Genomic DNA, 27,286 nt, shown 5'->3' on the forward strand with positions numbered 1-27,286 from the left:
ACTTAGGTTTTGGGTTATTATTCGGTTATAACCAACCTTTAGTGAAAAAAAATTGACCTAATCGCGCAGATTGTTCATTTGTTAGTTATATTGTGAATGGCGGTCCGATCATTACTGTACTGTCGGTTGTGTCGCATCACGTCTTACGTATATAGACGATCTACGTAATAGTCCGTAGTAAGTGCGTGGAAGAAAAGCTTCTCCCACTGGCTGCCATGAGCGAGATACTCGGCGACACTTTCCGTTCCTGTGACCGATTGCCGTGTCCGGAATAGTCAAGGATTCGGCGTCATCGCAGCCCGCTTGCTCTCGTTTATGGTTACATTTGTGCCCCTTGTAAAACGTAGCTGCTGGCCTTTTGAGGCTAGCTGGCTAGTTGACTGACGGAATCGGCGGCCAGCTGGTCGGACAGCGCAGCGGTACACTAACGTTAGCAAACAAGCTAATTAGCCACAAAGACTCAACCTGGATTACCGTCTTGACGATCAAATAGCGCTCGGGTGTTTAACGATCACGCTTACGCGGCAACATGAAGATAACTGTGGATTTCGAGGAATGTTTGAAGGACTCCCCTCGGTTCAGGTGAGCGATGACAACTGTGTATGAGTGTGCGTGCGTAAATGTCCATTTCTCCTTCAATGTTTATTTAACAAACGTATCATGCTAGTTTTATGCAGAGCAGTATTATACTGCAAGCGGCCACATTACTATTTTGGTCTCAAGAAAGCTGAAGCCAGCCGAGCAGGGGGAAAAAAAACCTCACGAAGTGATATAGTCGCAAGTGGGGTCTCTTTAATGCCGATCAATTATGTAAAGAGGACCTGCAGTTTTTAATGTGGATTATTATCAAACTCTTTCGGGACTTGATTGCATTGTATTGATATCCTCACAGGATATCATAGTCACAATTAAATAGACGCCAGCGTGCGCATTATTACCATTTCTTTTGAATTTCCATTCGCCTATCGGATTCCCACAAGTCGCCATTCATGTCCTTATGTCATCGATTGTGTATGATGTCACCCGATTTGATCAGGGTGTAATCGTTGCATGATGACTGGACACATTTCACTGCCCCAATGAGTTTAGGTGTGTGTGAAAGGCAACCAAAAGTCTCTTTCAAATGTTGATCTTCTGCTCTAAACGTCCACATTTGCTCTCGTTTTCCATTTCCCAGACATCTGAGAAAACGCCTCTTGCGTTCCTTTCTCGACCTCCTTATTTTGTGATGCAGCAACATCCTCTCTTCTCATACAAATGAGGAACAGATGTTAAAGAGTCATTTGTTGGGCACAAGAGAGTGTCTTGAGCTGTTGCGATTGTTTGAGTTGCTGGTCAAAACTAATGTGATCGGTGCAGCATGTCTTAATTCTTCGATTCCTTTTGACAGCAACTTTTTCAACACTTAAGAACAAAATGCAGAATGGATCATATCAGTTAGTTTAATCTTGTCATCAGTGACCTTTGGTTTGATAAGTCAAAGCTACTAGACTTAGCTCTTAGGTCAGCTGGGTCATTGTTTATCACAAACTAATATGGAGTGATGAACTCAAACCTGTAAAAGTACACCACTGAAACAATCAGATACTTCTCTGTTATAAATGTGTGAAAGTGTAACTAAGTAAAGTTGAATCAAAAGTTGTGTACAATCCATTGCTGGATGCAGGTTAATTGACTTCTGGTTTTTTTTGCGGATTCAAAAATAGAAATTAAAAATACAAGAAGTCTTTGGTTTATGACAGAGTTTTGTTTCTATTGAAGCCTTGGTGATTTAACAACACCATCGTCTGAGATGCCTGACATCCTTGTAGGTTGACTCATCGTTTTCCCTAGGTGCAAATTATTGAGTGTTGTGGTGTTTGGGTTAAACAAATAATTAAGCAGATTAGAGAAATCATTTAGCTACAAATTATTACGCATCTTTTGTTTCAATAAATGGCTTTAATGAAAATAATGTTTTTTAGATTTGCCGTCAACTGTCATTACAGCTCATTAATTGTTGGCATGAATGTGCCGTGCCGACACTATCCAATCTGTAGCTTCAATGTCATGCTAATGTATTTCCCAGAATGCTGTGCAGTCATCACCACATTCATCCATGACTTATGACCTTTTGGCCATGTAGTAAAGTCATCACTGCAGGTTTATCACGTGTGGATGAATCATAGATTATTTCCAAACCGTTTTCCATTCTTTTTCCACCGCCCCCAACGCCTTTTGCCCAGAGAGGAGGATAAAGCAGGAGAGAATGGATGAAAATGTGATCCATACACGAGTATAGTGGAGCAGCGTTCATTCACACAACTGTTTTCCATTTTTGTGTTGGCTTTCAACATTGTGCCAGAGAATATGGAACCCCCCCCAAAGAGAGAAAGAGAGAGGCTTTTTTTTCCAAGTAGTAATGTGGCACAGCTTCTTCTTTTTTTCGCACATATCCTCGCTGTCTATGTGCATGTTGATTTTTCTTAACTTGACAAATTTACAAGATGCATATGAAACATGCTTTGCTGTCTTGAGTATGGAAATTTATAGTTTGGTTTAAATGTTTACACTTGTGTGATGGTGCATATTACAACATCAGATGAGCTCGGGTGTGTTCTGTTATATGAAGGAATTGGTCAAATGTTCCAGCTTTCCCCTCATTTACCGACAACTGTCGAGTCAGCAGATGATAGGCACTGAACCTGTACCCGGTGAGCAGTACTCAAATTGCCATAGATGAGCGTCACTTGGGAGGCAAGCTGTACGCTTGTTAGCATGCTCGCCCTGTTGCTTTCTGATTTAATTAAGCTGCGGGCCATTTCCTTTTAATTAGCCTTTGTTATGGTGATTAAAAGTGGGGGACTGACAGGTTTCTTGCTAGTGTCATCATATACCTACCTTTGAGGGAAAATGGCTGCTCTAAATGTTCACCCCTTTTAAGAAAATGTTGTTGATGTTATGTAAACCTCCATTGGTGTGTTCCACAACAGCGGGACGCCTCGCCAAAGAACCGCTGCTCCACTTTCAAACAATTACAGGATCTCCGTCATAGCATTGTGCTCACCCCATTCTCTGCATTTCTATCGACAATAACCAAGTTATACTGTTAATTGTTTTTTTAATTTATGTTTGCCACAGACTCTATCACTATAATGTAGTGGACTTCCTGTCACCAATCAGCATTTTTATGCTGTACAGCGAAGCCCTGCTAATCTCAGGGGTGAAAGAATGAACCCTGCTTCAAATAGTCAAAAAACATGTTTGTTTGTTTTTTTTTTTCTTTCAATATTTTTATTTTTGATTGCATCACATACATTGCCTAGCAACACCTGCCTCCAAATTTTCTCATTTTCGGTCTCCAATTAGAACAACATATAGTAGGGCGACCCAATCGTAGTTTACTAAAACAATACAATGTACCGTATTTTCCGGACTATAAGGTGCACCTAAAAACCTAACATTTTCTCAAAAGCCGACAGTATTATATATTATATATGGACCAAATTCCTAAATTTAAACTGGCCCGAAGCATTGTGTCATGAAATCAATCATAAGTGGCCCGCTGAAGACTATGAATCATGAATCTAAAAGACTATGGATCATTATTTTGTGATTATAAAGTAATTTGTTGTGTCTAAAGTTGAAATAAAAAAGATAAAATGGAGAATGATTTGATTTGGATTAAAAATCTGACATGATGCATTAATGATGCGCCTTATCGTCCGGTGTGCCTTATATAAGGACAAAGTTTTAAAATGGGCCATTCATTGAAGGTGTGCCTTATAGTCCGGTGCGCCTTATAGTCCGGAAAATACGGTACTGCTTTAAGAGGCATCGAATTTGTGTTTTACGCAATTAGTCTGGGACCCTGTGAGTGCACATGGTAGGCTGCAATTCTGACATGAATTTAAAACTAGAAGTAGGGGATGACTCAGTTTTACTCGCTGCCCTACAAACCTTTGCACGGAAAACTTGGCAGCACAAAGCCAAGTACAAGTGTCATTACTGTTCTCTGGCAGGTCCTCACAAAAAAACAAAACAAATATAATTTTTTTATAGGTACCTTATTTTTGTTATGGATTTAATACAACTGACTAGTGGGGATGTTTGTTTTAAATTGCGTAACAATCACAGTTATAAGAAGGAAGGCCCGTCCTTGCTGTGGAGAAATACCTTTTCAGTGAGAACAGGGATCTAAACATTCCTTGAGTGCTGATTTGGCCTTTTCTTTGCTCATGTGGTTTTGCATTTTCCTTTCGATGGGATAGAGACTACAACAAACCACACCTCAGTCTTTATCTAGCCCTAGCGTCAACCTCACTACCCAACTTTTTAACCACAATGTCTTGCTTCTCACACTTGTTTTGTCTCGGACAGAAAAGTTAGAGTAGAAGACAGAAGGCTGTACTGCTGCAGGCTTCTTGTGTAAGGTTCAGCCATGACATTTCTGAAATGGAACTTTAGCCTCACATACAAAGTCTAATGTAGAGTTTATTGTAATGAAATTAAAACAAAGTGATTGTGTGCCTCGTGGCAACTTGCATAACTTTTTTCTTTGTTTTTGTTTTGCTAGAACCAGATGTCAGATGATTTGTCAAAAGTGCTTTTCACTTGAAGCAAAATACCTGCATCTCTCGCCTTTCTTCACAGCAGCATGTGGGCTCTCCGCGGATGGCTGCTTGTTGATGCCACTTTGAAAAGATGCGATAAGCTTGTGTGTGCACAACTATTTTGAGAGTATATATTAAAAAAATACTACTGGACCGTCTTTAATGTTGCCATATATTTGAAGACACAATCCACTTATGTTTTCTTGTCAAAGGTTAGAAAGATATTAATTACATCTGTTCTATTAGCAACGCAATCTGAGCGCCCCAACTTCCATCACAGTGTCATTTGCAGTTTACTTTGGTACTATATTACTATCACTGAGTCCTTTATATGCTACTACTATACACCACTTGACCTCTAGTCACTTTGACTCAAGAGATAAATGGGCCTATGTGATCATCTAGATTCTAGATGATCACATGCCTCAATCATGATTCTAGAATCATGATTATGAGGCAGTTCGGATAATGAATGAATACGTATATCTTAATATTTCCAAGTAGCAACTAAACATAGTTGGCCAAATTAATTGATTTGCAAGTTTCTACTGGTTCGAGGGGTATTGTTAGGAATGTCTACAGACAGACTTCAGCTTCACTTGCTGCATGTTTTTCACATTAAATACACATAATAGCTGTTTTGCCTACATTCCTGGGCAGCAGTACATTCACAAGCTTTGAGGTAATTGTCATGTTGTCCTTGGTTGAACAATGGCCGCAGTATGTTTGTGGTCTCAAATTGTTCACATTTAACATGCAGAAGGATTCTTGTAGACGCTAGTATTGTACGGTTTCTGCAGTAAAAGCAGAGCGCTACCCGAGATGTCCTCTTGTATTTTGTTTGACGTTATGCCAGATGATGTTGTTGGCGGCTGTTGATGTGACTCAAGGGACAAACAACAAACATCTGTCCCACTGCTATTACAGTAGGGTGTTGCTTTTAATCCTACTGCCCAATTTCACGGAAACACCCTTGCGTGTCTGTCAAGCACCGTCACTGACCTCATGCATTTATTTCTTAAACAATCCCATGCCTTGAGTAGGACAAATGATACATAAAAAATAGAAAATTCAACAAATCAAATGTATCACAACTGACCAATAAGTAAACCAAGCTGACATTTATTTTCATTTTTTCAATATTTCTTCTGCAGAGCCACCATAGAGGAAGTGGAGGGGGATGTGTGCGAGTTGGAATCGAAGCTCGACAAAGTGAGTACCATGTTTATAGATCATATTTTGTTTATTATTGTTCATTTAAGCATTGTACTCACCAATGTTTTTGAAACCGAGCGCTACTTCTTGGGTACTGATGAATGCAAAGGGCAATGAGTTTGACGTACATTTCTGAGGTTACAGGTCATACATGACAATGACAGGCTGTTTGCTGACTGCAAATAAGTTTTAATAGAGTGTTTGTCTAATATAGTAAATGCTGTTGTAATAACATAGCAATAACACTTTTTTCTCCCCTCTTCATTTTTTTTTCTTTTTCACTGTGAATGTAATACTAATATTTCTGTGTCCTACCCATATATAAGAGAATTATATTTACCTAGAGACCTTGGGCCCAAACTATTCATGGTCATTGTTTGCTGGACTTATTAGAGTGTTCTCACTCCCCCCTCCCACCCCTGGTCTTCTCAAAATCCCATCTCTGTGACTCAGCCCAGCCTTTACTTCCTCTCTTGCTATAAAGAGGAAGGATCTACTGGAGAGTGGGAGTGGCTCTTACAAGTTGTGTGTGTTTGGGTGTGTGTGTGTGTGTGTTGATGGGTGGAGTTTTTAAAAAGCCACACATCCATGTAGCAACACACTCAAAACAAGACAATACGTTCTCATAATTGTTCATGAATTCTCCAGAGTCACTTAAATTTTCTCTCATGGTCACTACTCTGTTCATTCTTTATCCCTGTGAGTGTCTTGATGCAGTACATTGCAAATATTTTTTTTGTACAGAAAATGGACGGATGAATGTTGAGTTGAGTTTTTATTTTATTTTTTTTATTTTGGCTCAGACATCTCCGTGGGAGAGAATGGTGTATAGCCCGGCTCGGTTTATGTTTGCATAACCTAAAACGATCTGTGTCCCCCACCAAGTGACTCAGAAGGTCAACAAGTTCCTTTTTTATTTGAAGAAGCTAACAATGCCTTAGATTCCTACTTGACACCACGTTACCTCGTCTTCATGGCATGCTTTTTTGATGTTATCTTTCTTTAGCTGGTGAAGTTGTGCATTGGGATGATAGATGCTGGGAAAGCTTACAATGCTGCCAACAAACAGTTTGTCAACGGGATCCGGGAGCTCGCTTTGCAATCTACCAAAGATGAAGTCATTGAGGTAAATACATAGTCTGACTCACACCTCTTTTGTGTGCTTTCAAAATAAAGCTCTGTTCCAAGGTAGATTTGCTTGACTTGATTGAGCCACAAAAACTCATGTTAAGTTACCCCAAATGCCAAATACATGTGGAGTTAAAAAAAAAACTTGAGCTATTAGGCAATGATTGTACGTCATCTTAAACTGACTTTTTTAAATTATCTTTGTCCCCTTTTGTCGCCACAGTCCAGTCTTTCAAAGTTTGCAGAAAGCCTTCAGGAAATGATCAACTATCACACGGTAGGTTCTTCCATGTGAAACGGGATGTGTTCTCAGTGTTTGAATCCCCTTGTTGACAGCTGGCTGATGACAAAACCCATCTGGTATGGCAGTCTGTGGCTTCAACTCTGGCCACGTCAGCTGATTCTCAAAAGTGGTTGTTACCACTTAGCGATCTTTTAGCACATGATCTGAAACAGTGCTTTGTTTGATAGTGCTAGGCTATCCTAAGCACACTGCTCAGATTGTCCTCTCTGCTTTCCAAATTACATAGAATTCATAATAAGGGTGAAGTGCCTGTGAGAAATTGCTGCCAATTAGCATTTGACTAAATAGCAAAAAAAAAAGTAAGCAAGTATCACAATGACCAAAAATCTTGTTTGGCAAGTCACAGAGAAGCGTAATTTTCCAATGGGAGTGTTCTAATCGGTGTTTTATGCTAATTGCTCAATACAGATTACGATCAACTATAATATGGAATAAGGACATTTCAAAAATGAATGTTAGAGCTGCACATAATGATTATTTGAATAAATGATTAATGTCGTTATTATTTTTGATGAGCTTTAAAAAATCCTATGCCGTTATTATTAAAAATCGCCACACTGCATTCGCTATTTTGAAGCTTTTGCATCTCTCTCCAAGCTGTGAGTGATCTTTTTTTATCGTGATTGGCAATATAAGGCATTGATTGACATATGCCATCAACTTGTGACTTTCTTCAAGAACTGTTTATCTTGTTTCATACATACAACCATTGTTCATCTAATTGGCAATCATCTTTTACTGTACAGATACTGTTCGATCAGGCCCAGAGATCAATCAAGACCCAGCTTCAAACATTTGTTAAAGAGTGAGTATTAAAACAATAATGATTTATGTAAGAAATGGAGATGAATTACTTTGCATTCTGAAGCCAACTCACATAAATTATATGAGAGGGAAGAGAGAAAGTATACATTAAGAGTGGATGGAGGATGCCAAATTATTTACCATAAACATATATTTTTTAAACAGAGACTTACTTCCAAATATAGCTTTCAGGTGGGCTTGTTTTTTGAAGAAGCAGTGAGGCATTAACCCTAGTTAATTAGATTTTGTGAGAATTAGCCTGTTTTTGCCCCTGGCTCACCAAGGCTTAACACCCACATCGGTAGTCACAGTGTTTCTCAGATCGAGTAGGAAAATACGTTTCTCCACAATTACCCACTGCCTTACAGCATTCGAATATGACTTCATCTCTGTAAGCCAAGAGACGAGAGAACAGAGGTGATACACAAGAATTTTTCACGTGGGTGCACTGCAGACACTCTCAACCACACAGCCTCGTTAGCATAATGAAAGATGCAAAATAATTCATTTCATGTAATCAACCCTGCTGTGGATCAAAATGAATGACAACTTGGCTTCTTTTTAAGATTCACTTACATCCACCAAGACACTTTGGCAAAACCACTTCACACTCTGTCTGTGCACCTTATCAATTGCCAGTGACCTGCGCAAGTTTAAAGAAGCCAAGAAGCAATTTGACAAAGTGAGTGAAGAAAAGGATGCAGCGCTGATCAAAAATGCTCAGGCTCCCCGCAACAAGCAGCACGAAGTGGAAGAGGCTACCAACATCCTCACCGCCACACGCAAATGCTTCCGACACATCGTGCTCGACTATGTTTTACAGGTAGGTAAAATGTATTCATCAATATATTTGTTTGAAGCTTTCATTTGAGGAAATTAGATTTTTTTGTTTGTTTAACGGACAAAAGTAGAGGCACACATATTTCTTTACTGACGAGTTTTAAAATGCTGCACCAGCAGTCATAAATTTGAACTGAAAGCCTAATTTGCTGAGTCAGAGTTTAACATGCTGATGTGGTACAAGGAAGAATGAACCGCAGATGTGTTTGAACTCACTAAATACAAAGTAATACACACTAGCTACCACGTGATAGGGATTCAGTTGTAGCAGTACTATTATTAGTGATGAATCGTGCGTCAGATATAGTGTGGAGATGTGTACATGCACTTATTGATAAATTTCAATAAAATTGGTGAGGAACATGTAAAAGAGGAAGTGAGGAATAGAATGTGCATGAATCACCTCACAGCAAAGAAGCCCCTGAGGCAAGAATCAGAAGCAAAAAAAAAAAAAAAAAATGCAGATAGGTTTGGTAGTGTGCTACTTTGGATCTCTGCATGCTTGCTCTTTGAAGACAAAGCTTAGCTCTGACAGTTTTTCTTGCCTTTTTGTCTGCATATTGGAAATCTATGTGGCAAGCTGCTGCCACAGCAGAAAGAAATGTTCCGCTTATGGGTCTTGTAGGAAACATTTAAGACTTGGAATTTAGCTTTCCTGCTGTTTTTCTGACATGTAATGTCATTATACATTGCAGTCTTCAGTGACATCCAATATAGAGGCAGAGAGAGCCTGGCACGTTTATGAATGACATTTGTCTCTTGTGCAACATAAAATTCACTTCATGAAGCGACCCCATTTAATTATTGACAACTGTTAAATTAATCATGGTAGTGTTAGGAACAAATACAACCTCATAAAATATGTTGACTGGGTTAGTGTAGCAATCTCTATTCTAATCATCATCACCCTGGACTAAGTTGCATTTATTTAATCTTCTAGACATGCACTAATCATGCCCAGATCAGTTGGAAGTTTGGTGCCACAATAAATTCATCAAGGATGTTCAAATCTGGTAAAGTTGCAGTCTATTTGCAGCTGTTAATTGGAGATCAAGATGAGTTTGGAAAAGACTTGCAACGCCATGAAAAAATAATTGTACATCTCGCCTCTCTACTTTATAGCATTAGCTTTGCATGCCCAGCTAAATATATATATATAAATAAAAAATGAAATATTTTGAAGAAAGAAGAAGCCAGGCTGGGGCACAGGAGGATAGCAGATATACAGTGAAACAGAGACAAGGCTTAGAAGAATTAGAAGCTCCTGATGACAACTGCCATCAGAGCTCCCCCTTGTGTCATTCCAAGGAACCTTTGGTCGTGTTCATGTTTAGTACTTTGTGGCCTCCTTCACAACTTTTATTTATCTAATTCGTTTTGCAGATTAATGTGCTGCAGTCCAAACGAAGATCAGAAATCCTAAAATCTGTAAGTACGGTCTCCTACACTGTTTCATGATTCAGAGTGACTCAGCTGGTTTTGCTCAATGTATAAGGATTGTCCTCGCCACAGATGCTGTCCTTCATGTATGCGCACCTGACCTTTTTTCACCAAGGCTATGACCTCTTCAGTGAGTTACAGCCACTAATGAAACAGCTCGGAGGACAGGTACCGCATATGTGCATACACGACATACCAGATTACGAAACCTTACCTTGCTCTTACAATGATTATAAAATTAGGTACAGGTAATATTTCCGGCAGAGATGGCGGAATCCCCCTCTCAACCTTTCCTGTACAGCACAGGTGTCAAACTCAAGGCTCGGGGGCCAGATACGGCCCGCCACATTATTTTATGTGGTCCGTGAAGACAAATTGTGCATCAAATTCGTGTGTCATTACTATAATTGCAAATTGTCTTCACTTTTAATATCTTTTTTTTTAAATATTTGACCAGTTTTTACTCGTCTGATTTGAAAATGAGTTATTTGTCAGTTTGTTTTGTAGCTTTTACTGTATGTAATATGAGGTGCTCATGCATTTATTTGGGTTGACAGTCATAATGGCCCTCTGAAAGAAGCTATGACTACAATGCGGCCCGCCAAAAAAATGAGTTTGACATCCCTGATGTACAGTATATTAAATACTTGGCATAGCAATGGATGAAAACTGCAACATGAAAAAAAAATCTTGCCAGTTTAACATAATACTTACACAGGTACATCAAGTGTGTACCACGTATCACATGCAAACTTTGAGCTATCCGTAGTGAAGCAGCAGACTCAATATAAATAAATGTTTACATATCACTACTGTGTGGTGTATAAACATTCATTATTATGTTTGGAGGGGAATTTGTAGTTTCATTATAACAGCATTTGTGGACTCATTAACATTTTGTCTTAGGCAGAGACTGCTTTATGGTTCCTTTAAATGTGAGGTCTATTGTAGCATTATTTGAATGAATTGAGGTGAATCTGTTTGTTTTATTATATACAACCCCTCCCCTTAGCCCATGTGTGACTCTGAGATGGTGATCTCAGTAGAATGAGGAAGAAGGCAGCCAGTAATCCCAAGATGCATTTTCCCACCGTCAGTCTCACTTGAGTTTCGAGTCAGCTGAGAGAATGCGGTGGAGAAACTCAAGAATCTTATTGAAGCCTTGTGGATTGTTAGCGGGTGGTTCTGAGGCTATGTCAGGGAAAGAAAAATCCAAATGAGATGTAATTTTTCTGAAAAGTGGGGATGAGGGGGGGCAATTTGCAGAAGAAGAAGAAGAATATAGTGGAGTGCATTTGTTAAAAGAAGCATGGAGCAAATAGCGAAGACTTATGAGTGAATTCTCAACGGTTCAAACAACATTCCTCTAAACTGGAGTGGTGAGACGAGTGGTTTTTTTTTTATCTCTCATGTGCTGAAATTGTAACCATCCTTCCCAAGAGAGAACATTATCAAGAAAATAGAAACTTTTGTTGACACATTTAGGACAGGATGAGAGGCGGAGTTTAATCTCTCATAGTGATCGACCCAGAAGGAAGAGGCACATATGGAAACACGTGGTGGCTTCAACAGTCAAAGGACAGAAGAGGAAAATTAAGAGAGGAAAAAATTCAACCATGAAGCGTAACCCTGCTGAGTGAATCTGGAAGGCTGCATACACACTGTATCGAAGTGACAAGGGGGAGAGAATCCGCATCCAAACAGCGGGAAGCAAGGACAAGAGGATTAACTCTGCTTCTATCATGAAACTGAAGAAGGTTGAGCGGCTGTGCAGGGAGGTGTGGAGGAGCTGTCAACAGGTCTGTTGTCAATGTCTAAATAAGAGCAGGAAAATTACACTACAAACATGAAATATTCATTCTGTTTATGGGTTATTGTGGATGGGTGAGGAAACGAGTCAAGTAAATAAATATACCTGTGAATTTTTCTTAATTAGTCATTGGTAAGATATTTTTTAAATTCAGTGTGGTTATTATGAGAATGCTTTGGAGACATAAAATGTGAGTCACTCTCTAAAAGTTCGTGGGGAGCTTTACAGGTTCTTGAATAAAATGTATGGAGATAGACAATCGGGACTGGACTGGACTTGTTGTTATGGTTGTGACAGCCCGAAAATATTTCCCATCTGATGCTATCATACTGCTGCTCTGCCGTCCACCCATTTCCTGCCCAAAACAAAGAAAAAGGCTCAGCTCCCCCAGAAACAAAGCATCTTTTTCAACAAAATATATTTTTTAAACACCAGATAGCTGCATATTCTTAGTATCTTCCTCCACATTAACATTATATCATATTAAAGTACCATTCTCCCCCTAAAATAAAAATGCTTCTTCCTCCTAATTTTTTGTAAAGGTGATTCTCTGCCAAAACAAGCAATTTTAGTTCTCATATAATATTTTAAAATAATTCACGCAAATGTTGATTAAAATAAATTTAAATGTCTCTTCTCACCTTCTGTTCATTTTGCTCTTTGCCCATCGACTTATAACCGGAGAATAATTTTCTTCTCTTGTCCTCATTTTTAAGTTTTTTTGTTGCACCAAATTATGAATAGACTCAAACCTCAACGCCTTGAAGCTAACTGGCACATTTGTGGCATCCCCTATGAAAGCAGCCATTTGTTGCTTTCGTCTCCAATCAGAGGAACATTTGTTTTTTTCCATGAATATAACGTTGAAATGGAAAATTGAAGAGAATCATTCATTTTCCACCTGATTTCACACAAGATTACCCCTTTGCCGATGGGTCAGTTTTGTTTGCTGGAATCGAAAGGGAATATGAAGCATCAATTTTCTATTGCAATGCAATGCAATGTTGAATGTGGCCAGGTGGTTTAGCATGTCTGACTAATCTGTTGTCCTTGGCAGTTGGACCAGCTGGTTGTGGATGCTGCCAAAGAGAAGCGGGACATGGAGCAAAAACACTCCACCATCCAGCAAAAGGTACAGATTGGTCTAAAAAGATGGCCCTGATTTTATCCAATAAAACAACTAAAATAGTCCAATATGCAGTCGTCAATGAAATGTTTGCAGTTAGGAATGCCCACAAATGTGAAAAATACAAACATGGTCTACTCGTGCATATATGCTTTGTGTTTGTTTGACGTAATCAAAACAATTCAAAGTCTAGGCTTTGTATTGACTTGACACCTAAATTATGTAAAACCGTATTATTTTTTTCTGGATGTGCACATTTACCTATAAAATCTTTTAAATACAAAATCCAAAGGAAATAAGTTGTCTAAAGCTGAAAGTAGTGATACGAGACAAGATGGCAGCCACTCACCGTACTGTACACCGAGGTCACGGAGGTAGTACTGCGCTCTCAGGTGTGTGTAATGTGATACCACTGGATGAGCTCAAGCACACACCAATGCATTATTAAATGTTGACAGTAAATAGCATAACATTTAAGTGGGTCATATACTAATGCTCTACTGTGATAGGCCTTCTAGTTATATTCTGTACATATCCTCATTACTATACAAAAAGTACACACATGTAGCGGTATCTGTCTTGTTGTGTATGGTTGTTAGTGAGATGAGGTATATATATTTTCATGTATTGTCGTTTTCATCCTGTGCTGTCGTCTTGGCTCACTAGTTGTGTTGTTTGCATATCCACTCTTTTTTTTTTTTTATGCAAGGTCATGTTTGTACCCTAACATCCTCTCCTCCTCTTTCAAATGCTATCTGCCCGCTTGTCTGTCTGGCTGCCAACCAGCACTTCGTCGTCTCTATCTACTCTACCATCCTAACCAAATGTCTGATCCTCTTTTTCCCAATTTCTTCTTCTACTTACCTCAGGCTGCTTTACAGGTAAGCACTGTTTGCTCACCTTTGGCTTCCATTCTGTGGACTGCTATTTGTTTCTTGGACAAAAAACTACTACTTTAGTAGACCACAAGCATCAGCAGAAGATTTTTGCATTTCATAATTTTATCATATGATCATCAAAACTGATTTATAAGTTATAACATTTTATTCATAGATTTAATGCCTTTCAATAAACAATTAACAGTTTCATTTCAACTGGCATTATTATTGGAACCCATTTTCAAACAACTTTTACACTTCAATACACATTTAGTTAGAGATTACTTGGCACGATTTTACAGTTGTCTATAACCGTGTGATTTTCCTTCACGTCTACACATTTCTATCCTCACAGCCATTGTTTTCTGAATCATTCTCACTGTCTGAACTACTCACCTATGACACTATGGCCACAAGGGAAAGAGCATGACTGCTTTCACGACAGATTTCCACTGCTTGTCGTGAGGAAAGGCTGAGTGTGTAGCTGCTAAGCTCAGTGGCACATAAATGTTTGATGACTCAGCACGGTCCCCTTTAATATCGGATTTCCAACACACACACACAGAAAACACAAAAATGGGCACACAGGTGACCTTCTGAGCGTAAGGCCTCGATAAGAAAAGCAGGAGCAGTAGGGGCTGTGACAGATACAAACACACAGCCAAAGGAGGATTTATATTTGTTTAGGAAATGGATATGCTGCTTAGAGATGCCTCACTCAAGCTTTAGATTCAGAAGCTTTTTTGACCCCATAAGGATATTGAAAAATAAGCTTTCGCCCACTTGACAGAATTGTTGATAATGAAGATTTTCAGTCGTTTCCATTATGTTTGGTATCTGGTGAGTGAGCCTGTTCTGTGCGTTCGTGTGCATCTCTGTAGATATTTGATTGTGAGCTGTTGATATATTTGTTTCTGGCTTACATTCAGCTTTTTTTTCCCATTAGCAGCAAATCTTCGTTAGGGCCAAGAAGTCCATGTTTCTTTTCTTTTTGCTGTGTGATGTTTAGGAGGTGATGGCGTTCAACTCAGACCACCGAAACTTTTGTGCTTGGAGGTCATCCTCCGTACGTAGTATCACTTGCATTGATTTCTGTTTGGTTTCCGTTTTCTAACCCAACATTTCGCCATCTCGCCTTTGTCATACTAACCAACCAAGACCGCATTGCAGTTTGTGTGTGTCTGATTGCACCTACGACTGCCCTTTCTTTTAAAGAGTGCTACACATGATACACACGTGTAGATGTTTTCATTTTGTGATGTGTTTTGTCGTGATGCCCCATTGTTGATGCCGTTCAGCTGTGAAGCCCTGTCATCGTATAAGTCACCAACAGTGTGGCATCATGCATTTAGTTTTTGGGTCTCAATAATGCTTGAGTTACAATTGTCATCAAGAGGCGAATGTGAGAAAGACTCTCACTCTTGCCTTCCTCTTCGGTATCTTTGTTGTGCGCCCAAAAATAAACCCCAGTTGTCCTCGTGTGTCTCATGTGGGCCGACCGTGGTATTCATTCATCCATGTGCATGTTATGAAATGGTGGTTTGACTGGGCTGTCAGAGTTCCAACGTATTTTACATCTCTTTCTTGGAGTAAACTTTGCAGATGAGAAACCTACTCCAAGTGTCAATTCTGATGATGTCACAGCCAGCGTTACATTTGTCCCTGAAGTGTAGCTTACCTTAGCTGTAATTGGTTGACAGATCGCTTGTCCTAGATGTAAAGTGAGTCCGCAAGGATTTACGTACTCACACACGTTGCAGTCATCCCAGTGTTCAGTGTAATTTGAAGCGGATAAGCTAGAGGGGTTTTTATCACAGTGTAACAATAGATCACTGAGGTAGTTGAAGTTACAACACATCGGATTGTTTGACAGCAGCAGTTGCTTAGCAATAACATTTGAAAATAATGGATTTTGGATTCTAATTTTTTGCAAGGATTGTGTCTTATTGTTTAGTTTTCCTAATTTGTGCTGCTTTCTATTCATCACTTCCTTTTCCTCCCTCTGTAGGACTTCTCAACCGACGACACTAAGTTGGAATACAATGTGGATGCAGAAAATGGCATCGCCATGGAAGGTTATCTTTTTAAGAGGGCGAGCAATGCTTTCAAGACATGGAATAGGTATGACAGGAGCGCTTCAAATAACATGAATTTCAGAGTAGCGAGGCGAGACGAGGCTTGATTTGGATCTCTATGAATGAAGAGATATATAAATAATTGATAACTGATATTTTAGTTGGTTTATAGTAGAGTGAACATGATCATGGGACTACACCATTTATTTGAGTAAACCGAATAATATCAAAATCAATTTGCAATTGTATACAACAAAGGTATATATTTTCCCTGTTCACAATCGCGTGATCTCTTTTCAGACGGTGGTTCTCCATTCAAAACAATCAGCTGGTTTACCAGAAAAAATTCAAGGTATGCTCAGTGGGTCCCAGAGCACCAACCTCAACCAGTAGACTTTCATGTCTGTTGCTTATTAATTTCTCAGCCCTTTAGGTTTCTTGTGAAAGAGAATAATTCTGATAATTTTGTAAAAATAAATATGTATACAAATTATAAAAATGAATATAATATATTTAAAGTATGGTCTGCTTTCGATGTTGCCCCAGGACAACCCGACGGTGGTGGTGGAAGACCTGAGGCTATGCACAGTCAAACACTGTGAAGACTTAGAGCGACGCTTCTGTTTCGAGGTGGTCTCACCCACCAAGTAAGTAAACACACAAATGCCCTGTACATCAGTCTATAGAGCAGCCACGCCCGCGCACATTATGCAGGCAGCAGTTGTGTGACCTTGCTTTTCCCAACAGGAGCTGCATGATGCAAGCAGACTCCGAGAAGCTGCGACAGGCGTGGATCAAAGCGGTCCACAATAGCATCGCCACTGCCTTTCGTGACAAGGGAGATGATAATGAGGTAAAACAAATCAAGGGTCAAGTTTCGGTAAGGAGCATTTTAATAAATGATGACTGTTTTTTTGGGGGGGTTACCATCACAGAAGCTGGACAACAAGACTTCCACGTCAACGGGCAGCAGCTTAGACTCTGGCGGGGAGCCCAAGGAGAAATCACTAAAAGGGGAAAGCGCCCTGCAGAAAGTCATCGCCATCACGGGCAATGCTTGTTGCTGTGACTGCGGCCAGCCAGATCCACGCTGGGCCAGCATCAATCTAGGCATCACTCTTTGTATCCAGTGCTCTGGAATTCACAGGTAAAAGTATTGTGATTTAAAAACTCATGAGTTTGTTGTGATTTGAAGTTTTGTGGTGACAAAATGTTCATTTCAAGGGGTTTCTGAGATAATCTTACTGAGATGACTATCCACGCTTTGAGTTGATAACACCCAATATAGAAAACTTAGTTCTTTGCCATACCAAAATAAGTCTTTTACACAAAGCATATCTATTTACCAAAAGTATTTATGGAAACAAAATTGAACAACATAATTAGAGATCAACATAGTGCTGCTAATACCTTTGCAGCAAGTTTAATTGACAGCATCTTAGACCTCTTAGTAATGGATTTTCCTGTCCTTCAAGAACAGCAACAAAAGACCAATTCTAATCAACCTTGTGTCAATATTTCTTCATCTGCAGGAGTCTGGGAGTTCATTTCTCAAAGGTCCGGTCACTGACTTTGGATTCGTGGGAGCCGGAACTGCTTAAGGTAAATGCAGTTGATGTTCTTAAACTAATTAACATACACGCTTTCATAACACTTTTAAGTCATTTGCAATTAAGTTTTCTTTCATTCCTATTTTATGATGTTTAACAAGTGCTTGCAGGTCAATCCAAAAAATGTTCTCTCTCTTTTCACCCATCTTTCACAGCTAATGTGTGAACTTGGAAATGGAGTTATCAACCAGATATATGAGGCGCGGCGAGAGGAACTGGGAGCAAGAAAACCACAGCCAGGAGACCCAAGGTATACTTTTATTTGAGTCTAAGTTTTATATTCCTTTAACGCTTTTTTTGTTTTGAGGAATCATCCAATATAATTATTTCGATCTATCAGCCAATATCGGTAAACAACTTTTGAGAGAGTCAAAACCTCTGAGTTATTTATTTGCTCTTCCCCTTTTCATTTGAGCAGACATGAAGTCGAGGCCTACATCAAGGCCAAGTACGTGGATCGCAGGTTTGTGCGCAGGCCATCTGACGAGGAACTTCGGTGCAAGGTGGTGTCCCTCAGCAAACAGGAGAAGAGACTTAGCAGCAGCTCCGAGCACCTGCCACCGAGACCGCCGCCACCCACCCCCAAACTCCGACCTGGTTCGAACACTTCAGGACAATCAGGTGAGCGAATGAAACGATGCATCCTTGCTCGGTAGGCAACATTTTGGGCATGTCATAACACGGATGTCTTCAACCTTATTTGAGTGTAGTGAGGGTAGCGGGTGACAGAAATGATGACACAAGCACAACATCTTAAGAGTCACTCTTCCTTCCCTCATCGCAGCCTGTCCTATTCCCCTTGCGCTCACTGTGCTTTCCGCACTGTTGTGAACAAGTCTTTTGGCATAGTGTATGTTCTCTGTGAACAGCATATGTCTAAGCTCTGTTTGCCTGCCATTGCCTCTTGTAGTCTGTGTCCTCCAGTGTCAGCTGAGCTGCTAGTGAAACAATTTCTGCCTTCACGCTTCCTCTCACTCTCCTCTCTTTGCTTCTTTGTTCCTTGTCACATGTTGTCCCCGCCCCCCCTCTGGCTGTTCTTTGCTACCGGACTAATACCTGCTCCACCCGCCTACCTTAAATCGCCCTTCCCACCCATCCTGCCTCTCAATGCCCCGCGCAACCCGATACCCCATTCCCCAAACGCCATCATCCCTTTGCAAAGCTGCTGCCGGTGGCTCGGAGGCCCGGCGGGACTCTCTCTTCTGTCCTGACGAGCTTCATTCACTCTTCTCCTACTTTGACAACTCCTCCAAGCTCAGGAGCAGTGAGTATTCAATGTTAATGTTTGGCCTGCTTCTCCATCCCATTTGGTCCATTTGGCTCTTGCTAATTGGAGGCTGTGATCCTAACAACCCTTCATCCTCGCACCTTCTCCTCCCTCATCCAGACTCTACTAATAGTGGGTTTCTTTGTGTGTTGTCTTTTTCCCGGGGCAGGGAATGTTGCACTCACACAGTTGTGGTTCCTTGATTAATATCTTCATGTTGTTGTGCTGTACAGAGATGATTGGTGGGATCTCTCCTCATGCATCCCATCTACTATATATGAGTAATGATATCAAGAATAATGAATACTATATACTATTTTATTCATAAGCACAAAAATAGCACAAAGTGATAGTTTAATCAGTACGACATCAACACAAAATTGCAAATGAATAATAATAATAATACTAATAATAATATTCAAGAAATCATTTTATTGAGACAATAGTCAGTCCAAATCTTAAAAGCAGGGTGACAGCGTAAAATGTATCGGTATTCCTAATACTGAAGTTACGAAAGAAACAAATGAGTTCATCAAACAAACTCAAATTTTCTGATTGCTTACATCCATATTCTTCATTGATGGTCTTTTTCTCCTCTGCAGTCAAAAGTGCAGACAGTGGAATCCAGCATAGTGCTGATGGCAGCAGGGAGATGCTGGCTACCACTCCCTCTAGTGGTAGTTTGGCAGATGGAGGTAAAAATCCCAAAACATGTAGCCAGTCTTCTCATCCACTTGTCAATCAATTGTAAACTAAACTAAACTAAAGCCATAGCCACACTAATTTGGATTTGAAAACATGTTTGATATCAGTTTGTGGATGTCTTAAGATGCTTTCACTCATTCCATTTAAAAGGTGTAACTGCAAATATTTTGTCCTGATTATTAAGATGTTGCTGAGACTCCACCCATACCCATGGCAGCCACCACCATCACCTTGCCTCCACCATCACCTTGTAAGGAGACAGTGTTCTACGAGCCCAAGGAGTACAGTTCGGGTCTTCAGCTCTACTGGGCTTCGTGCGCCTGCAGTCTACCTGACATGGCTGAGGCGCTGGCCCATGGAGCTCAAGTTAACTGGGTCAACATGGAAGACGACAAGAAAACACCGCTCATCATGGCCGTGCGGGGGGTAGGACATATATAAATATATTTTGCCTTTAGATTTTGATCTTATTTCACTCATGTTTCATTCCAGGGCTCATTGGTGACCTGCGAGTTTCTGCTGCAAAACGCGGCTAATGTGAATCAGCAGGATGCTCAAGGTCGAGGACCTCTGCACCATGCCACCATGCTGGGACGCACAGGGTTGGTTATCAGCACTCTTTAACTATGAAACTTTAGAACACGGTACATTTAACTTGTCTCACTTTCAGGCAAGTGTGTTTATTCTTGAAAAGAGGAGCCAATCAGAATGCTGCAGACATTGAGGAGAAAACACCGCTGGCTATGGCTGTGGAAGCAGCCAATGCAGACATTGTTACATTGTGAGTATCATTAGGTTTTGCACTGTCGTCACTTTCTTTATCTTGTGTTTACGAACTGTCTCCAAGCTTGAGCTCAGCAATGAGGACGAAAGGGTCTAAACCATCATTCCTCAATCTTATTTTACATTTTCTCCTGTCAGTTTTCTTGTCTGCGTGTATACACAAGAATCCACCACAAGGTGTCACTGTATGATCACATTCATCTCATTTGTTATTTGGTGCTCGGATTATTACATAGATGCAATATTTCAGCGGCCGGTTAAAATCATCTCTCATCCGTAAAGCCACATTGTCCGAAAATAGATTATTGATAAGAATATTTCTAATGTCATTTGGTTTCCTCTCTCCCTGCTCTGCAGGCTGCGGCTGGCCAAGATGAACGAGGAGATGCGCGAGGCGGAGGGGCCCTACAGCCAGTCAGGTCAATATAATGCCAACAGCCCAACTGAGATGCAGTACAGGAAGTGTATGCAGGAGTTTATCAGTCTGCAGCTGGCTGACAGCTAATGCGTAGTACGAGGGTGTCACAAAAACAGGCTCAGCTGGGGGGAAAAAAATAGAGGCCTGCTTGTACAGTATTTTTTTTAGGAGGCGCATTTTTAACAGTTTTGTGGTTATCATAAATCACTGGAGTTTTTTTCATTTGAGTCTTACAAATCGGAATTCTTGTCAAGACACTTCCAGGTAATGGAAAATGATCTGGGACGCTTCAGTGCGTAGCACTAATGTGACACTCCGCACCTTGCTGCAGTATATTGTTTCAACATAGGAAACGCAACATTATGCTAAAATATTTACTGATGTCGCACAATGAAAAGCTGCTCTAGGATAGTAGATCGAGTGCATCCTCCCTTTAAATTCAAGGAGACCACATTTGCTCATTTTAGTCACACCCTAAAGTAGTACTACAATACGTTTTCTGCTAAGTCACAATATTAAACATGTTCACTTCAATCTTTGGGCAAATTATGCCTATTTAGTTTATAAAGTAGTGTATTATACTCTATACTAGGGTGTTATTTTTTTAAGTGTGGATTCACCAGAATTCCTTTTAGCATCTTTGCAACTCATGAATTGTCTCTTAAACTTCCAATGCCACTTTGTTGTTGAATGTCCCAAACATGAAGCATCTTTCTGTTACGATGTGAATATGCAACAATCTTGATGTCTTAGCATTTAGTTTTTGGGCAATTCTGTAGTGTATGCGCATCAAATGCGCATACAAAAATATTTTATGCTCGGGATTGAACAAGCAGGTTTGAGGGATGTTGTTGGACCAAAGTTTCGCAAGTAATGAACCTGATGTTATGGTCGGTGTGGAAAGCCTGGAGCATTTGTGTATGCTCATTCAATGTTATGGCAGGAAACCCAGAATTGTACAAAATGACTTATGGTCCTGATTATTGTTTGGTTTTTCATGCAAATTAGCACAGATAATTACCTTTTGATGGTGAAAAGATGGTGGCATTAGAGGAGGGGCTGTGGAATTGTGTACATAGGACTGAGTTGTAGAAATGTACCACATTTTCATCTGGTGTTGCTGTTCCACGCAGCCCCAAATATTTGGACAGAGCACAAGCACTTTGATTAAAGGAGCAGTGTGTAGGATGATGGAGCGGCCCCCAACTCGCACACACATGGGCCTACTTTTCTCTAAATCCTTTTTCTCAAACAACAGAAATGGATGAACACTCAGTTAAGTCGCACAGTTTTTTCTGTAAACATACAGGGGGAGTTCTCTGTTGACGACATCTTGAGGTTACAAATGGCGCCAAATGAGTAAGAATACGTCGTTACTTGCACGCTTGATTTTTGGTCTATATGTGTCCATTAGTTTCTCTATGGTGCCTGTTTTTGTCAGGGGCCTAGCTAACGGCATCTTGGACTGGTAGCCAGTAAATCAAAACAATCAAAACAATTGGCTTTTCACATCAATATTTTACTATAATTGGATATTTATGATTGTTAGTGTTTGCCAAGAGCACATTCAAAGTGTTTTTGTCGCTTTCATAAAATGGATCAAATATGCTTAAATAAGCTTCAAATACGCTTTGTGAATCAGTTGTTGTAGTTTTTGACTACTCTCTGTGACACTCTGTTCAATATTGGACTGAAAGCATACAGACTTAAACCCATTTACATAAACCAACAGAGCCATCTTGAAGAGTCAAAAAATACAACAAAGCAAATTTGAAGCTTTATTTTCCCCATCACTACTCTACACACTGGCCCTTTAAATGATTATGACCCAGCAGCGCCTTCTGGTGCTTTTTAGGGAACTGCTGGACTGTCGAATGCCTTTGCACGTTGATTTTTATTTATATTTCAAAGAAGAAATCATTTGTCACTTTTGGAATGTTTTTGGACCTATGATGAGAGAAAATAGTAAGTGTTTACTTGGTGTGAGCTGTTAAAAAAAGAAATGAAAGCGATGATGATTGACTACGATGCTTGCTCGTCTCAAGAGCAGTCCGTAATCACGGAGCGAGGAACACTAACAAGTGATTTGATGCCATCGTCATCATTTTCACATTCGCTCTTTGGTAGATGAGGGCCTCATCAGTCAACCAATCAAATAATGAATGACGTTGCTCATGAGAGGGACATCACTTTGTTTTTTTTTTTCAAGTATGCTTGCAATCAGTAAAGCTGTATGATTACAACTTCACAAATTGTCACTTTCGGAAAAAAATATGTATTTTTATGAGTGGCAAATTAAGAGCTTTTGGTTGTTTCAGTCAGTGTAAATTCCCACTCCAGAGTTTGTGCCTTTTTGTGTTTGCTTCTTTCTTGCCCCAACTGTATTTATTGTCAATACAAGACTGCACTTTAAATACAATACAGTTGCTAATAATAAGCTAACTTCTTGTGTGTGCGTGAGTCTCTGCTTGCTTCTCGCTTCTTCTGCTCCATCTTTTTGGGCTTCGTTTCTCTTTTGTATGTCCAGCCACGCCGGCGCTCTGACAGGTATGGCTGATGTTTCTTCTTTTTCCTTCTGCTTCTTCTACACTTTTTGTTTCCATTGCCGTCTGCTGACTGGCTGATCATTTCTCATGTAATGCCAGGTCATTTCTACTACGATGTGATATTGCCAAAAAGTTCACATAGGGACCCGAGTACAGAGATGATCTCACAGTGTAAGGAACAATGTTCCACATGCTTTAGATGGCATTGCTAAAACTTTCCACTCAAAATGGCTCCTACTCAGCTAAACGTCTTTCTTCCTGTTCAATTTCCCGCATTGGTCCTTGTGACTTTTTCGTAGGTGCTGCCACGATAGACATCCTCTCCAATTTAAGCTTGAAAGTGGTGCACTGAGTGGTTGTTTGGGACCCGTAAAAAAACGTTTTCATCGAGGTTTACATGCATGCAAATTTTTTAAAAAATTTTTGTTAGCCAGGTTGTTTGTTCTTCACAAGATTATTCAGAAACAGCGATTCCACAAAGGCCTACAGTAAATCAGTCATCATCAGTCTGTCATTTGTTTTAAAATTCATTTTAAGTTGTGTGTCATTTAGTTTCATACATTTGATCATGTGTATTCTTTATACTGAATTGTTTGTATGCTCATTCATTCATCTTCAAATTTATTAAAATGCTTTTACTGTATATTCATCTAACTGATGACTTGCTCAGGGGGTGTCAAACTCTGGCCAGCAGGCCAAATTTGGCCCACAGTGGAATTATATTTGGCCCGCAAAGACAAATTGTGCATCGACTTTGTGTCAATACTAAAATTGTCTTCACTTTTAAAAAATAGATATGTTTCTAGCAATTTTTATTACCATTAATCTTTGTAAAAATGTGAACAGTTCTTGCTAGTCTCTGATTTCAAAACTAGTTATTGATTATAGTTTGTTGGGCAGCCTATGCTGTATATAATATGAGACGTTCATACATTTATTTGGGTTGACAGTCATAACTGCCCTCCGAAAGGAACTATGACTTTGATGCGGCCCGCGACAAAAATTTATTTGACACCCCTGATCTAGCTATTGCATAGCTCCATCAATCCTTACTTTCTCTTATACAAATATCCTAAATATGCAAAACTAGGATTTGGTGATATTTTTCAATTTTTATTGTATATTTATTTGTTTTTGTTTTGCATGTTGCAGGAGATGAAACCTACCAGGACATCTTCCAGGACTTCACCCACATGGCCTCCAACGACCCAGAGAAGCTGAACCGCTATCAGCACTATGACCCGCAGAGACCTTGATTATGATCCCCCCCCGTCCCCCCGAGCTCAATGTTTGATATCCAATTGGACTTGGCGATGCCTGCTTGTAAAAAAAAGGCTACGCGTTAAAGTGAAGGACCAATGTTGGGTGACAACTTTAAAGTCAAGCAAGTAAAAGGGTACCGCATGTTGTTGAAGCCAGTTCAGCTCCTTCGCGTCACCTGTTTTCTTATTCGAGGCCTTAGTTGGACCTTTTTATCAATCTTTTACTTTAATTTGCACAAATCTATGTCTTACATGACCACCAGTATTTACCTCAAGGTAAGACGTGTGTGTATGTAGTCTTATATGTGTGTGTCATCATGTTATAGATGAATTTATTGACATATTTTTGTGTAGTGGTGAATGCCAGTGTTTGCTGATGAAAATAGCGTCCAGCTTGACATGATTGTTCATTTTAAACACTTGTAAAGAACCTTAATTACAGTTTATGCACATCCTCTTTGTTTTTAGTCAATGTCATTTATTTTATGATTGTCAAAATTTCCATCAGAATTTCAACAGAATTTTCTGTACTTTATCATTGTGGTGAGTTGTCCACACATTTGATTCACTTTGAACACTTTTAACTGAAGGTTTTGCAATGCAATGTGAAGTCTGACTAGAAAAATAGAAAAAAAATCTCCATGTGTGGCAGCATAGTATTGAAACAAAAGTCATCATTACTTTTGTGCAAGTCTCCTGTGTATGTTGTATTCAATGTTCTTTCACTTCATGTAAAATGCAAAGATAAGTTGGGATAAAAAAACAAATATGTATACTGTACATAAACATTGAAATTGTTGACTGGTACTTGAATGAAATTTTTGTATATTCTCTCTACCATTTACTCATGTAGTCCTTTTTATGTTGTCCATGTGTGGCACTGTATTATTAGTAGTATTATCGCTGAAATTCAATACACACAAAGTGATGAGTCAATTGTGTTGCTTTGTGTGTGAAGAACAACTTTAGTCCCCAAGTGAAATATTACTTGCTATTATGTCAGGTGCACATCTTTAAAGCAAAACAGACATTTCAAAGTTAGTGGAAAAAACATTGTAAATGCACACGTTGTTGCACAAATGGTGCATGTTGAATGGAAGGAACGAATTACCTCAGACAGAAAGAGAATTTTTAATAGGAGATCCATGCAAGCATGTGCTCTTGGTTGGCATGTGTGTCGGCCCACACACACACACACACACACACACACACACACACACACAATGGGCTTGGTTCTGGTTGTTTTCCAGGAAGTTTGCGGTGTGCTCGCCTGTGGTGAAATGAAGGGCCACCACAGGAGATGTTCCCCTCCATGAAAATACGTTGGAATCCAGAGCTGACTGACCTCAAAACTTCCACTTCATGTTTGTAATGGTTGGATGAAATGAAAAATGTTTTTATTAGATGCAAGTTTCATAATTTTGGTTGATGTTAACGTCAAGAGATGTATTTATCTACACAGCTAACATAAGTATGACAATGTTACTGAAACCTATTTTAAAAAAAAAAAAAAGAATCCCAAAACATGATGTAAATTTTTACAACATCCAGAACAACATCAAGGTAATGATCACAAGTTAAAGGTTTTTAAAGAGAATACAAATGTAATGTTCTTTTTTAGACGTCTAGTTACCATTACCATGTCTAAAAAAAACTCCTTTCATTTTTGTAATAGATGGCTTTTAAAAACTATCAAACAAATCTGTGCTATGAATAAATACATTTACTGTTCTTGTAATTTGTGGCATAATAATAATAATAATAATTATTATTATATAATATTATATAATAATAATAATAATAATAATTATTATTATTATTATTATTATTATGTGATCCTTCTGGATCATTTCAACCTGCAGCCATTTGCATTCTACCTTTTTCCAACAGGCATTTTGCCACTGCTCCAGATGTGCCGTGTAGCTGTATACAACACTGTGGAAACTTTTTTGCTCTGCTTCTCTTGTGATGACAGAAAGGACATTTAAACACACACAAATTAAGACTCACACTCATTGGATGGAAGTAGGTCAAGTAAATGCTTTTAGGTGTTGTGGGTCCATGTCTTTATTGGTCATTGGATATTGTCCCCCGACGCCACTTTTCCTGGGAGCTGTGAATTCTACTCCGCCAGTAGCGCCATGCTGCAGCAACCTGGTTCTTCAGCACCATCTAGTGGACAATGGTATGAAAAACATGCAGCCGCAGTATGTATGCATGTATGTATGTATGTATGTATGTATGTATGTATGTATGTATGTATGTATGTATGTATGTATGTATGTATGTATGTATGTATGTATGTATGTATGTATGTATGTATGTATGTATGTATGTATGTATGTATCTTCAAAAACCTCATGTGATCGTGGAAAAACATAATACTGTGGAACCAATAACAACATTCGCTGATGAATAAACCGTATGGCCCATCTTCAGAGAGAAGCCATCCGTCATAATCGTGAGATGATGAGTGGAAGGAC

The 27,286-nt window shown here is 39.5% G+C and overlaps 1 protein-coding gene across 3 annotated transcripts; it reads left to right on the plus strand.

Moving 5' to 3' along the window:
* Positions 1-159: 159 nt before the first annotated feature.
* acap2b (ArfGAP with coiled-coil, ankyrin repeat and PH domains 2b) lies at positions 160-25,739 on the plus strand. 3 transcript variants are annotated; one of them, XM_088395131.1, is made up of 26 exons: positions 160-582; positions 5,747-5,804; positions 6,814-6,933; positions 7,159-7,212; positions 7,986-8,044; positions 8,683-8,866; positions 10,267-10,311; positions 10,396-10,491; positions 13,191-13,265; positions 14,129-14,140; positions 15,147-15,203; positions 16,146-16,258; positions 16,513-16,564; positions 16,759-16,859; positions 16,960-17,065; positions 17,148-17,359; positions 17,745-17,814; positions 17,978-18,072; positions 18,241-18,443; positions 18,985-19,086; positions 19,692-19,784; positions 19,979-20,220; positions 20,287-20,396; positions 20,465-20,575; positions 20,935-20,996; positions 24,694-25,739. In XM_088395131.1, exons 1-26 carry the CDS (start codon positions 530-532, stop codon positions 24,795-24,797), a joined length of 2,589 nt encoding a protein of 862 aa, XP_088251257.1. In that variant the 5' UTR covers positions 160-529; the 3' UTR covers positions 24,798-25,739. The 3 variants fall into 3 exon arrangements, with proteins under 3 accessions (XP_088251257.1, XP_088251255.1, XP_088251254.1); XM_088395129.1 differs by lacking the exons at positions 14,129-14,140; positions 15,147-15,203 and having other exon boundaries at positions 162-582; XM_088395128.1 differs by lacking the exons at positions 14,129-14,140; positions 15,147-15,203; positions 18,985-19,086 and having other exon boundaries at positions 164-582.
* Positions 25,740-27,286: the final 1,547 nt, after the last annotated feature.

This window comes from Syngnathus floridae, chromosome 13, assembly GCF_059516105.1.
Source record: "Syngnathus floridae isolate MCC-2025c chromosome 13, RoL_Sflo_1.0, whole genome shotgun sequence".
Taxonomy (NCBI): domain Eukaryota; kingdom Metazoa; phylum Chordata; class Actinopteri; order Syngnathiformes; family Syngnathidae; genus Syngnathus; species Syngnathus floridae.